General features: G+C 35.1%; 1 protein-coding gene across 4 annotated transcripts in view; it reads left to right on the plus strand.

The window, feature by feature from the left end:
- The first annotated feature begins 1,928 nt into the window (after nt 1-1,928).
- LOC135087688 (piezo-type mechanosensitive ion channel component) overlaps nt 1,929-15,635 on the plus strand; it is a 55,206-nt gene continuing 41,499 nt past the window's right edge. For all 4 annotated transcript variants that reach the window (XM_063982434.1, XM_063982435.1, XM_063982436.1 and 1 more), the window contains exons 1-6: nt 1,929-2,109; nt 4,354-4,425; nt 13,646-13,741; nt 14,287-14,498; nt 14,588-14,711; nt 15,110-15,356. In XM_063982434.1, the coding sequence (XP_063838504.1) occupies nt 4,362-4,425; nt 13,646-13,741; nt 14,287-14,498; nt 14,588-14,711; nt 15,110-15,356 (743 nt within the window). In that variant the 5' untranslated portion in view covers nt 1,929-2,109; nt 4,354-4,361. The remainder of the gene's footprint in view (nt 2,110-4,353; nt 4,426-13,645; nt 13,742-14,286; nt 14,499-14,587; nt 14,712-15,109; nt 15,357-15,635) is intronic.

Consider the following 15,635-nt stretch of genomic DNA (forward strand, 5'->3'; position numbering starts at 1 on the left):
GATAGCCCATTTATCAAGGAAGGCGTAATATTATCACCCTACTACCACCAATAGGGGCGGAGCAGTAAAGAAAAATATTTTAAAACGGGAAATTTATTATTCAAACTACACACACCGGCAGATTTAGCGGAACGCAAAAAAAAGTATGAAAATAAGGAAAATTACTACTGATCTATGAAATATTTATTATACAAAATAAAGAGATAATTAAAATAAAATAAAATAACATAGATTTTTTAAATATTTAGTCGTTTTTATTTAATAAAAAATCATCGAAACGAAATTTCAATTTTTCAGTTTTGAACAAAAATTAGAAATTGTGACCAGATTAAAAATTAGGGTAGCTTATCACTAACCAAATGAATTAATTAATGATGGGTATTTCCCCCTCTTGCTCTGATGATGGTTTCCATTCACCTGAGCATGCTGCAGTTAATGTTATGAAGGGTATTTTGGGGCAATGTCTGCCATTCCTCTAGTAACGCGTTTCTCAACACCACCGGTGGTATTCTGAATTTAACACATCTTTTAAGAAAGTCCAAGACATGCTCTATAGGATTCTTGTCTAGGGATCTTGCCAGCCACTGCATCATGGGTATATCCAAATGGTTTAGATGTGCCTGTACTGAGCGAGCACTGTGAAAACGAACATTATCGTGAATTAAACTAAAGGAGTCCACAATAAATGGAGTAAATGGCACATCATGTTCTTCTAAAATGTTCCTAGTGTACCATTCAGAAGTCGTATTTCCTCCATCACCCACCACTAACTCCGTGCGAGCTCCCAAACAAATCCTTCCCCACACCAGAATTAAGCTACCTCCATAAACAACGATATTTTCAAAATGAAGACTAAATGTTACGTTCTCTTTGTGTCTCCATATTCGCTATCTTCCATCGATCTGGTTTAAGAGAACTCTGCACTCATAAGTGAAGAGATCATGCCTCCAGTCGTTCAAGACCCAATCACGATATTCACGTGAAAAGTTCAATATGTTTTTTCGGTGCTGTGTCACAAGTTGGAGCTTTCTCGGGTATGCACGACCCTATACCAACTTCAGTAAATCTCCTGTGAACTGTGGGCTCAGTCACTCTTACTCCTCGAGTGTCTTTAAGGTTATTTCTGGCTTGAACAGCAGGTAACCGCGACTTTCTGAAAACTCGAAGTTGTAAAAAACGGTCATCCCGTCGCGAAGTACGCCTTTTTCTGACTTGAACCCTCCTCCTAACGACAGAAATGATCAATCTGTACCGTTGGTTACTGCCATGGGTGGTCGATACTGATCAACGACGTCTTACGGCAGCCGATTTGTATGCATGGCCGTTACTTCTCATTTCATCTGCCTTAATGATTTCTGACGGTGCTAAGCTGGGCATAATAAACCCTTATAAGTAACTGAATGCTTACACAACAAAATTCTCAGAAAAAAAACATCTTTCACGTAAAAGAAATCCAAATTAGCAAAAGCTTCATTCAATTCAAAACACTCAACGAAACTGTTGATGGGGTAATTTAAACAAAATAATTAAAAAAATATACTGTTGGCAATTATTTTTTTCATATTTAGAATTAAATTAAAAAATAATGTCATAATTAGGCATTTTTTTCCTAAAATAATGATGATATTGATGCTTTTTTTTCCGTTCCTCTAAATCTGCCGGTGTGTGTATTTTCACGTATACGCAGTCGCGCGCATCGCGCGCACAGGTAATGTCAGAAGATCTTGTTTTTGATAAATTGGAATTATATGTTGTTTTTCCTAGTACCCATCCATGTAATGTAAAAGTGGTAAAAAATAGTATTTTATTATTATTTTTTGAATACTATTTATTTCAGTAATATTTTATAATTTGAAGTTGGTATTCTATTCCCGTGGGAATATGTCATTTGCATAGTGTCACTGTCAATTGTCAAAATTGTCATTGACATAACGAGTGTGGATGCAGTTGGACGTATCATGTTTTTGTTTGAATTTAATTAACTATGTCGTAAAATGTTCACAAAGTATGCGTATTTATTTTGCCAGAAACACTTTTATTATGACTTTCAGTTTAAAGTGGTTGTGTGCTAATGAAGTGACGTAAACGTATCTAAATAAACACAGAAAGGTTTGTGAATATCCGTCTCATAAAAACACACACGTTTAAGAAAAGGAAACAAATTGTAATATTTTACCTATGAATAATGAATTTAATGTTCTCTCGGTGTTTACTAAACATGAAAATAATCAATAATTATTATCCAATGTGCCCAACAATCGCGGGAAACCAGAGGGTAAACTTGCGAGAAACATTTCAAGTAATGGCTAAATATCAGTAAAGTTAATAAGAAGGGCCTCTATATTCGTGTTAATGATTATTCTAGCCTACATAGTTTTAATCGGACTAGAGGAAGAGCATGGTACCAAATTACACTTATTAATAATCCTTTTCTGTAATAAAATTTTGAACTGAAACAAACCTAAGTACCTAGGTTAGGGTGTCCCTTATTTTTCAAAGTTTTAAATTTGTAACGCATAGGTCTTAGTTTTGTTTGTTTGCCTCTAAAACACTCGGAAATAAATTTTTACTTTATTTGGAGTACGATAACCCGTGCCGACTTGCATCGGAACATGTTGCGCGGCAGTAGCGGTGCGTATTCGCGGTATTTGTCATTTGTTCTCAATTAATCTCGTGATTAACACCTATTGTTTGACATTTAGATGATGGTTGTGGAATTAAGAAGCAATAAAAAAGTATTTTCTTAGTCGGGGACGTAAATTTATCAAATAATAGGCACAAAGTTACCGTTAATCGTCAAGTTTTTGCAGTATTTTTTAACATATCTTGCGAAGTTAATTAAATGTTATTGAAAGCTCTAATCTCATCATTCGGGAGTGTATTATATTTTGGGAAAAGCTATAAATCCTACCAGAGCCTAACTGTGTAAAATAACTTGTGTATCTTCACCATACTTGGAGGGAGTTGCAAGAAAAATGATTTAAAAAATTCAAAATTTTTAAGCGCCGCGGTGAGGAGGAATTAAAAACAAATAAAATATTTTAACAAAACCAATAAAACCAAGGCGTCCAGAGTGTTAAGGTGTAGACAAAAAGTTAGTTAAGAAAGTAGAAAGTGCAAGACAAAGAAACTTGAATAAATAAATAAGAAAAAAATAGAGCAAATATGTTTCGGAGGTTTATCGTCATCTCTTACTACGCAAGATTCTATACAAACGCAAGGATATCACGACCAGCTTACCAGCTCTGAGGTAAGCCTTAAGGAACTCTTGACATCCACTTTCCAAGAGGTATATGAGAGTGTTGACAAATTGATTTCCAAGGCAGCCCTGAGCAAGTTTAGTCAACATCTTTGGTACTTCATATCAGAAGAAATTGCCGTTTTATCACTCTTTGATGATGAAGGTAATGAACAAACACCGTCAATATTGTAGTAAAAGTGCAAAGAGAGAGTATGTATGATTCTGGGAAGAGATACATTCCATCTGAAGAATGTATGATTATTTCTATGGTAAATAGGACTTTGTACTAATTTTTTATCCTGTTTTTAATGAATTGATAATAATACTGCCTTATTTATTGTTGCTGGAAAACCATTTAGAGGTTTTGTGTCTGTCAAGAGTATAAATTTATTTTCTCGATTGAAAATTGATAATAATTTCCCCCTGAGACACATTTCTATATAAGATAAAGATGTTGCCTATTTAAAGGCAAAAAAGTGCTTTCTTTAGGGTAGTTAATGATAAAGCTGAAAGAGCTATAAAGCTTATGCAAGATTTTCATGGTTTGATCACTGCAAAGGAAGAGCAAAAGCTTTTTTAGCTACGCACATTGTAGCAAAAATCAGGCCAATATTCAGGAGCATGGAAATCTGTATCCAGAATGTAAAAAAGGGTCCCTCAAATGTAAAATATATTGTCTGATCTGTAATGTTATCTTCTTTTTATAAATATTTTATAAAAAAAATATATTTTAATTGATTTAGCTACTTAATAAAAGGGGTAAAAGCAGCATTTTTCAAAATCTTCAGAGCTTGGTCGGCACGAGTTAATGTTGACGTAGGAAGATGAAATTTTGTATTTAAGTATGTCTGAGTAGTACGAAAATAATTAGGGGGTATGCATTTAAATATCTAAAAAAAATTTTTTTTCGGCCATATAAGGGACACTCTAACCTAGGTACTAGTTATTCTTCGTTTTATTTTATAATAACAGTCAATTCGTATAGTTAGAGAATTTAAGGATTAAAGTGCATATAATCAGGTTAAGATTTTGTCTCAGGTACCTACATAGGTACTTTGTACAGTTTACAGTAAATTATTTTTTAATTCACAAAGTGACAAATTCCTTTTCAGCCAACACCATGGCAAAGTACTACTTTGCATTGTTATTGGTGCGACTGGTGTTGCCAGCAGGACTCCTGTTAAGTGAGTTGGATTTATTTATATTTATTAAATTTCTTTATCTATGTAAAATACGTATTATCTGAAATTTCATTATTTGGATACGATTTTATTATGATCCAAAATCATACAAAGATAAGGTTTTCTTTTCTTCATTAAAATAAACTTCATGCCATACACATATTTAATTTATTGATATTGTTTATAATCTTGAAACAAAACTAAAAATTGTTTTTCAATATTCAAATAGCAAAAGATATTTATTTCATTTTACATGTAAATTATTTAATTTTGCTAAGAGAAAACCAATATCATGCTTGCTGCTCCAGGCTTGCAATACCTGCTTTATTTCAGTAAGTTTTAATAAAATGTAAGCTTAGGTGTATTAAAAAATATGAACAAACATGCTTTCAATTATTTTTGGTATTTTCATGGTTCACTTCACTTTACTATAATCATGGATTGTGGAAACACCTACTGATTAATTTTAAATTCTACTAGGCACCTTTTACATGTTTTCAGCTTGTTTGTAGTTTTGTATAAATATGTACATAGTTTCTGGCTTTATGTCTGTTTTCTCTATTATTTTAATCAGACTTTTAAATTTTAGTTTTACTTAAAGTGGCTACTTTAGTAAATAAACCATCAATCAATAGTAAGATAGATCATAAAATGTGCAAAGGACAATAGATAGATAATATGATTATATAAATAGGTAATAATTTCCAGACAGTATAAATGTTTCATAAAAATATATTCTGCTGAGATTTGAAATAAGAAATCTGAAAAATGCATAGGGAAGATGAAGTATAATATGCTGTCCAGAATACAATCGAATAACGCCGCGCCACGCCGCGGCGCCGTCACAACATTATGCAGCAGTATCTCTTTAGATTTTTGATCGTTCAAGTCGGACTGGTCATGGCCGAAATAAATCTTACGTCATTGATACGCTCTATCTTCGTTTTTTACTACTTGGCTAATATAACATTTGTAACGACTGTTTTATACTTGAACTTTATAACTTTCGCGTTGCTGAACGTGTTGATATTAATGACAATAATAAACAATATCTCCACTTCAGTTATCATATCATATCAATATTATTGTATCTTGGGTAGCACGTCGCATTGCGGGGTAGGATCGTAATGTATCCTCCCGTTGGGCGCGCCGCTGATTCTGGGCGCGTCCTCGCGATTCGTACTGTGACCTGATGACCGACTTGCCATGGCCTTTCCAGGGAACCCCTCTTTTTGCCACCAAATTTGCATGTCCTTTTCAGCACGCAAGTCTAATGGATAACTAAAAATCGATAAATCTCGAAAGGAATACTTGATAGCCACTTTAAGATGTTTGCGCTCTGTAATATTCCATATCTTTGTTGATCATGTGTTTTTATCACTCGAAGTGGTTCTGATTGTCTGAACGTGTTGCCCCATTTAACCTTATAAACATTTTTTCTGACGAGATCTAATTTTGATTTGTCCGGCATCCATATTGTTGCACACACTAGTAACAGGTTTATTATTAGAACGGGAGCGTTGACTCATAACACGCGTTCAGTAAAATTTTCCTCCATGCGATTTTGCAAATCTCTCTCCCTGAATATACACGCAACTTTATGTGATTAACAAAATGTGTGGCGATGCGTGCTATGCCAGCAAAGGACATGCTTCCTGACCCCGATTCCCGTATGGCCCATAAATCTGGCAATTTGGAACACTACCTGCCCGGCCCTCTGTTTACAACTCTAATGGCAGATTATGTACACGTCATACAGAGATTTAGTATAAAACACATTTTATTTAATTAAATTGGGATTAGGTTAAGATTGTGGATCTGCCAGCAGCGTCTATTCATGAAGAATTTTCTCATGTTTGTTTGATAACGGAATCGAAATATTATTTTAATAATGTTGATTCATCAATAGAAATCGAAGGAACAGACATTTTTTAAGGCAATTAAAGGAAAGCCACACGAGATGGCTAAATATTTTCAGGAAAATTTCTCCTTGGTCACCCTTTATTACGGGACATTTCATGAGGTAAGGTGACAGTCACCCCAATTTTTGCGAATGGGGACGTAAACAAGGGTTGATTTTCAAGTAGTTTTATGTGATTATTGCTTACGTACACTCTCAAAAAGTCACCAAAGACGCTGAGATTACTGAATGAAAGAAATTGCGCCACAAGTGTAATTAATGTGATTGGTAACCACCACACGAATTCGTAGAATTCAGCCTTCGAAATTTCAGGCCGCAATCACTGACATCATTTTTATACAGTTCGACTCATGGTTTACATGTGTTATTAATTCGTAAGGTATAATTATTTTCTTTTACGACTCCGACTTGAGCCAGTTTGCGACGAAAATTCAATGCTGTAGAAATGTTAATCACTTTTGTACTTGACCCTTTTATGATGTCATGGGGCTTATTAAGTAACAATATTTAATTTTCTTGTTGCTACTGCAGGGATTTATTGACAAGTTATCGATAAAATGTAAAGACTTGTCAGTCTGACAACACACGGGGTCAAGTAAATTGCAAACTGGCGTGATGGCACGGTGTTTGCCCAACTAATGGGCCACACCCGGCTCCGCAACCGCCAACCTCCATTAATTAAACCCTACGTCCTTTTGTTGGCTGTCGAAACTTACAGCCGTCTTACGAACGTTTCAAAGAAGTCTGTCTTCTTCATTACTAACTCCTAACTCCTTTCAGCATTGGAGAAAGAAAGTTAATACATACATCATCTTTTGCTTTGATTTCTTTGCCATTTTAAACTTTCCTGTGAGATTATGTCTTTGCTAGGAAGAGTTTCCTTCTACCTACTCTAACTTAACCGTTTAAAAAGTACAAAGGATCAAGGACAGGGAATCGATCTGTCTTAATTCATATATTGACGAATATAGATAAACCCGTAAACTTGCTAAAATTCATACTGTAGTCCGTGCTTATCGCCATAATCTTTCATAAACACTGCCATGCCCATACAGTGGAGCATCTAGTACTTCCAATCCATTAACTGGATTAGATTTGTTGGTGTAAAGTAGGTTTCACATCACACAAATAAGCAATTTACGGAATTGATTGGTAGTGCAGACTGCAGATTAGTTTCATTTTGAAACTTTCTATTTTTTACTGCCAAGTGGTTTGTAACTCGAACCGTTTGTATCAGAATATCAAATTGCTAGTTTAATCTTAATCACATTCACATGTACCTATTATGTAGGTATAAATAATACTAAAATATGAGTTAAATCATCTCCTTGTCTTTTACCTAATGACCTTTTCGAAATAATCTACTGGAGCTAGTGTAGATAAGTTGGCGCGCGGCTCATAATTAACGGTTTTATATGACAATATTAGCACCGAAGAAAATTATTTTAAATGTATGCAAAATATGTGTTTATGAGTACCTATTATGTAAATAATATAACTCGCCACTCAGGTTGAGTACCACAAACTATGGGCTGACATGAGTATGGCACGATGTTATATCAACTTTTTATATTCTTGTGGGGATATTCGCGAACACTCCCTAGAGTTGTAATCGCCGACGCTGCACGCACGCGCTGACGTTCGCCGCCCTGCCATATCAACCTTCCTGCTGCTTAATTACATATGAATGCCGCTTAGTATTATTAAAATAAAATCTATTCCGCGAAAAAACCCACTGACACGAAGCCATAGCATCCGGTAATCACGAGGGGCGGTGGCTCTTTCAACTTTAAATAACTTTGCTTTGCTTCTGTTTAATTTATTTGTCGGCAGCTATTTTTGAAACCTTTTACTTTACACACATTAATATACTCGTACTTAATGCTAATGTGTACCTACAATGTGTAGTAATTTCAATTCAACACAAACAGGAAGCTTTTAAAAAGGTTTCGAAATAAGAAGTGATGTCATGTCCATAGTTCCCTCAAAGTGGCTCAAAGTTGTCCGCATATAGGCTGGATCATAAAAGATAATAAGGGTTTCCTCGGGCACTTAACTTTTATGAATGCTAAATAGCAACAACACGTTTAGGTTGGCTAGCGTTGAAATTGGGCAAAGAGACTGAGGCCGGCGAGTCGCACCGCCTTATCAGGCATGTGATTCACAAGGTCATGCACTCGGTTCAACTAGTTAACCGGCAGCAGAAGCGATCCACACATCAATGACCTCATCAAACATGATGTTTTGACTGTTAATCGATATCGGGTTTTATCATTATCGCGATTAGAGCGAAATTTTTCGAAATATTTGCTTAATGTGATCTTCACTCTCTGCTTTATGGATAGCGATTTGAATAGGCTAATAGTAATAATCAAAAATATCTTCCAAAGGAACGCTGTATAATTTTAATAAGGTAATTAATATGATAGAGCAGCTTATGGTAGAGCTGTTATGACTATGTAACTTAAATTCAATTTGACTGATTCCGAGCCAATATGAATGGGTGAAATTACTACGAGTATGTTTGGTTTTTATTGACTAGATGATTTTCAAAGAAAAGATTGTAGCGAAAGCTATCCCACACTCTATCTTTGGTATTATCTGCTCTTGGTATTTTCCTGATTAAATGACATACCTATCTATTCGTTTGCTTTCGCAATAAAACCTCTCTCTTTGAATAAACTTCAAGTTTGTAAAAGTAGACCACACGTGCTTGTATGTCGGGCCTTTCTTTGTCTCGTATTATCACACTTTTATGCCGTTGAAACAATAGTAAGACTATTCAAGTAATTTTCAAGTTATCGACGCCGTATCCGTTTCTCCCATAAATCGAATAATGCATGTTTAGGTTCTTAATTCAGAAAACGTTTAAAATCTCTTGAAACTTGAGGCAAACTCTGGGCCAAGGCCAAAGGTTCAACTTAAAATTTAATTTTTATTACTTCTGGTAATTTAAGTTTAAAAGCTTATTGCTTATCGTAACGGGAAAACATATCTACAGCATTGCGGTTTAAATGCAAATTAAAACACGGAATACTTATTAATTTTCAAAACAACAACAGGTCATTAATTTCCTTATTCAAATAACCCCTTTTTTAACAGAAAAGTTAAAGAAGCCAACTTACAGTTTCAACAGAAACCAGAATGATATGGAATGCATCAATCCGAAACTTTCACGTGTATTAATTTGGACTTAATATTTTTAACTCGACGCGGAATGGTGTCAGTTTAAATATACAGACAGTGATACCGGCTGTACTATAGCCGTGTGTTGCAGCTGTATGTTCGATATCCGTATTTCCTCTAAGTATTTATTTATTTATTTTATTTATTAGGACAACCAACAAGAGAAACACGCATACATGAAATTACTATAACTAATAGTGCTTAAAACTAAGTGCTGTCTTAATTAAAGGCTGCCACGGCATGCAATGTGGACAGTTGCAAATATAAAAACTAAGAGATAGTAGGTAACACAGTGAAAATTTACTTTTTAGGTGTTAAAATTATAATATTGCTGGGAAACTTCCTTATAATACAAGTATCATTTGGAGTTCTAAATATTTTCAATTTTTTTTATGCATAAGAAGGCAGTTATTTGACCACAATCGCACCTGATGTTAAGACGTGGGATGATGGTCCCTAATTATGTGAGAAAACACTGCGTATAATTAATTTTCTAACTAAGCAATTGCATTGTTTATCCTTTGTATTTAATAACATGTCTGTACTAAAGTTATGAGCTGGTTCTTCTTTGTTTATCAAGCGGATGCAATAATTAAAGCATACTCGTCTATAGTAAAGTGTGTAATTTATTTACTTGAAGCCATTCTGTTTGATGGTGTTTGCGAGGATGCGCTGTTTCGCTATGTTAAAACAAGAAACAAGTGTAAGAAGTGTGTACTCGATACTGGTAATCGTATTTATTTACGTTTTGGTTGTGTATGCTAATGCGTGCGGGTGTGTAACATCTCCAAATTTTCTTAGATTTTACAGACATCTGTAGAGCATTCATGACAATGCTTTTCAAATTTTCATTTGATGCTCCCTGGTACTGCTACATGCAAAATATTGATGGAGCTACCCCCAGTTATTCAGGTCGAGGTGCTTTTTTTGTCACAAAGTTTTAAATAAAAAACAATTTTAATTGCTACTATACACTTAATTATTTTGCGCTACGTTTGACGAGCACTGTTTACGTTTGCTCTAGATTTCCCCTGTTGCTTGTTTTGTGAGCTAGCCACGTAGGTATACCTAATTTAATTACTACGGGCATGGCATATTGACTGTCTGACTACTGGCTGAGTAACGTACACACAAACAATGCATGTCGTTATCTGTGCACGTTTGATTAACGGACTCTTTGTTGCATGTAACCTTATTTACACGCAATCAGTTTTGTGTAAACTTTTACAGATATTTTTCAAGATTTTTTAATGCCAATGAATTTTAGACTCCAACAACACTTTGAAACAGGTTTCCAGATCTCAAGTAAAAAATATTTACCGATCAGATCAACAAATAAAATTTTATAAAAAAAAATAAAACCGACTCCAAAAAACCTACACTAAAAAGTAAAAAATTAATTACTAATTACCTACTTATTTATTAGGACGAATTATTAATATTTATGTAGGTATACCATGATTGATACTTTTGGAGTCGGTGCAGGCAAACTTTACATGTTTCATAATCTTGGCACCGACTCCAGAAGTATCAATCATGGTATACCTACATAAATATTAATAATTCGTCCTAATAAATAAGTAGGTAATTAGTAATTATTTTTTTACTTTTTAGTGTAGGTTTTTTGGAGTCGGTTTTTTTTTTTTTATAAAATTTTACTTATTTCTTGCTTTTTAGTTAACTAATTATTACCTTGCTGTTACCACTGAAGGTAGGCAGTACGTTGAGACCATATTCTTCATGTCTAGTGTAAAATAATATTCCCTACAAAATACAGGTTACCATATAGGAAACCTAAAAAGACCTTAAACCGTCAGCCCACCTTAAAAACTTGAAAGAATACAACTGTTGGTCTATTTGTACTTATAATATTTAAAGAATTATCCTACAACTCCTAAGCATTAAGGAGTTGTACCTACCATGACCAGTTTTTCTTCAAATTCGCATGAAACCACCCTTTTGATAATACCTATTCAACAAAAAATAAATCGTTCATATTGGTTCATAATCGGCGGAGATATTGCGTATAAAAAAGTTCATCTCCAATTTTCCACCATTGGGGGTGAAATATTTTCTTCAAATTCGCATGAAACCACCCTTTTGATAATACCTATTCAACGAAAAAATAATCGTTCAAATTGGTTTATAATCGGCGGAGATATTGCGTATAAAAAAGTTCATCCCCCATTTTCCACCCTTGGGGGTTGTTTTTTTATTATTAAATTTAAATGGGACCACCCTTACCTCCTACGCCGAAAAAAGATTTGTTCAAATCGGTTCATAATTGGCGGAGTTATCGCGTAACAAACATAGAAAAAAAAAAAACATACGGGTCGAATTGAGAACCTCCTCCTTTTTTTGAAGTCGGTTGAAAATAAGCACATTGTTTTGGCGTGAAATCTGTTATTTAAACTTGAATGTTTCAAAAGAATAATAGTTAATCTAACTATGTTAACAAGATAGCATTGTTGTATGAAATTAGATGTAAATAGCGATGACTGTGATAAATAATAAATAAAAAACTTTCCTTATCTATTAATAAGAGCGCATTAAAAATAGGTTGTTATTGTTTGCTAATAAAATACTGTAGAGCATGATTAAAGAGAGATTTAAATAAATACTCATTTGATTTTTTCATAATAAACGAGTTAGCAGGCCTTCATTCAGTTAGTTTACTCAAATATTTCTCACCTTTAAGGTGAACAATGTGTTACTCATCACATCGACTCTCGTCTCACGCTATGTGGCATTGGATCAAGCGCACCTAAACAACCTAATCGTTTAAACCAACATTGACATTCTTTGATAGTGTTTCATAGTAATTTGGATTTTATGAATGAAACCTCCAAACACGTGCCGTAAAACCTTATCTTGTGACTTAATTTTAATTGAGAAAAGCATAAAACTCAAATTAGGGGATAAGCCTCGTATTAGTGTGCCCCTAATGACTACATTTTGATATGTAAGTTGCGGCTTAACTTTTTAATATTCATGAAACTAGCTGTTGTGTGTTAGGAATAGTTACCCTACTCATTAGAATACGCGTTATTTAAAATTATAATAGTGTTACTAAAATATTACAATTTACTTACAATAAGTTATGAGTAAACCCAAAAGTTGTGCCCATGATAAACTAAAAACCCGTCGTTTTATGGCATGTCGGGAAAAGAAATGGGGCGAAGAATAAAACGGACTGGAACAAAGTCTAAATGTTATACTGTGACATTTGGGTTGCCCATAGCGGCACCAAACATTGTTCTTCCATTATGCATCATCATAACCGTGGAGTGAATTAATATCTAGAGACATACGAGTAGTATAGCCATAGTTGTTAAACGAAAAGCTTTGAAATTAAAATGTTAAACTCGTAGGACATATTTTTAGTTTTTTTTTTAAATTAGACCGGTTAATAATATAGTAATCTGGCCGGTTTGTGAAGTTGTTACGACTTTTATCGATTTGCTGATTAAGAGTCAGAATGACGCAAATCCTTTTAGCCCTAACTTTAGTCTGTTTGCGTGTGAAATCTAGAATCGGGCAGACCTTACACTTTATACCCAAGTAACAAGTTCGTTACGTAATTTATGAATTTAATAGCCTGGTTGGTAGTCGTGTTAAGTTTTGGCAAGGTCAGATTTAGGCGTAGTAGATCGTCTACGCAAGGGGAAAAATGTTGGGCTAGAGACGGTTGGGGCGGCCAAGTAATAGCATCACCCTCGCGACTGCCTGTCTCGTGATTTATTGTGTCTGCGGCTTTCCTTTTCTTCCCAGACATCTACGCAGTATGCCATTGTTTTTTCAGGAGAATCGTTATTGATTTGATTTGAATACTATTACAGTTATGCGTCTATCCTAGAGTATTTTCACTGGAATACTGTATAGATATTGAAATCGATACGAGGATAAAACGATAGTTTAGAAAATAAAACCAAGATATACCTACACAGTCTTTTGATCGTTCTAATCATACAAGGGATGACTCTACCTTTGTAGTATCTACTAAAGACCGTCTGTACTCTTGACTTGTGCCTATTAGTATGTAATTACTAATTTACTGTGTGACTCATGCGTGAGAAAGAAGCAATTTTGTTACATTAGCTTCTGTTTTTGTTACAGGTATAGCACTACGACCGTTTGGGCTGTCTTTGTTATATCTGCTCCTCTACTTAATAGCACCATTGCCGCAATTACCAGACACAGAGACGTTTAGTGGTAAGATTAATTTTATTATTTCGTCAGGAAATGTTTAGTTTCTAGCTGGAGTAAGTATAGAATCTATTGAGGTCGTACAACGAACGCATAAACTCTTTATCGCGTTGTACATGTGCATATTGCGAACTTTATGTAGGTTAATTTATTTAACTACTGCCACTTAATTAATGTCTGCGCTTGAATATTGATATAATTCTTTAAGAAAACAAGAAAATTATTTGGTAATTGTCTGGTAGAGCCGGGTTAATAAGCCCAAAAAATCTACGCGTTAGTCACGATTTAGCTTTGTGTCAACTATGACGTAATATTCACGCGAAGTCTCGCGCGATTTTAGTGCCGCCAAAGTTCGACGACGCCATTCACATAAATTACGTCTTGTACGCCTTCGAAAATTGTATTCACACTGACTAACGCTGCGAAATAAATGAATGAGGATGCATAATATTTAGAGGTTTATCTTAATTGGTTTACGAATGGTACCGTTTATTTTAAAAATATCTTTTATACATCATGTTCTTTCTTTAAAAAGTCGTTTACATTTTCAGGTGGATGCCGTAAGTTTTTAACGCTGACATTACTTGTGTCGTTCCTACTTTTACTGGCACATGCAGCATGGCACATCGTACTGGCAGCATTCGCGCCCTACGGGTCCCTACTGGAAACCTATCCTCTAATCCAGAAGATCGGACACAACCTGGGTCTGGTCTCCTATTACGATATAGACCCAGCCATGGCCGTGCATTACTTAGCGCCGGAGGTAATAAACCAACTTCATACAATTTTACAACGAGTACTAACATCGGGTTTTGTAATCATACTTTGATTAATTTGATTTATTTTTTTCAGCTAATAATGGCCGGTGTATCGCTGATAGTGTATATGCTGGTAAAGAAATTGCTGACCGGGGTCGACATCGCCAGTCAAAGAAAGGACACGAAGCATCAGCGGAATCCAATGCTTACTACTGCAGGTAGAGCAGATGTACCGGTTTTGGTCATCTTTATTTTTACACTGTTTTTGGAATCACAAAATTTTATCCATCATCTCCAAAGTAATCTCCAGTATTGACTATTTATGACAGTATTTTTGATAGTACCTAAATCAAGCTTGAACGGCGGAACAGTGTCCACAAAGGGGGTCTTTACCCTATGATGTCGTGCCCTGAGTGCCCAAGCAACTGCACTCAGGAGTATTTGATGAGTGCTACTGACAACGCCACTCTTGTGGCGGAGTTTTGGGCTGACACTGTGTAGGTTTGTTGTCTACACGAAAAGAAGAAGAAGAAGACCCTATGATTGTGGTGGACCTGTGTAGGTACCTATGGGAATTTCTTGCAAAGAAAGGGTCTACATTTGTCATTTGTTTCAGGGAAGTATGTATGCCTGTTCCTGATAATGTTCTCCGGCATAATGCGGCCAAGCGTGACGTCAGGGATTTACTTCTTGGTGTTCATGGGCGCGGCCACCGCCTGGTCGCTGGGCCGGCCGCTGGAGAAAGGATTTGCAGTCATCAGCCGCTGTCTGATGGCCATCATGGCTGTACACATATTAGTGCTGATCGTCTACCAATGCTCATGGCTTATCGCTCTCTATCCGCCAGAAATGAATTTTGCTCGGTACGTTTTTTTAACCAAGTCAACATAAATCTATAAGTATCAGAGTGAGACTAAAAACCGTTCATAAGGCATAAAATAAGGTATATTTGGTAAAAAATAGTATCAGCGGCTTCAGAATTAAAATTGAAAAAAATCATTTAACTAAGCCTATTTCGAAACTATTTATTACTCACGGAAGAAGGATTTCATAATTGCTCCACTAATTATTTATTTATTTATTTAATAATAAAATCGATATTCAGTTTTGATTCTCTACTCGTTTGTTATTGTTGAAAGGTT

This window comes from Ostrinia nubilalis, chromosome 3 (genome assembly GCF_963855985.1).
Source record: "Ostrinia nubilalis chromosome 3, ilOstNubi1.1, whole genome shotgun sequence".
NCBI classification, from domain to species: Eukaryota; Metazoa; Arthropoda; class Insecta; order Lepidoptera; family Crambidae; genus Ostrinia; species Ostrinia nubilalis.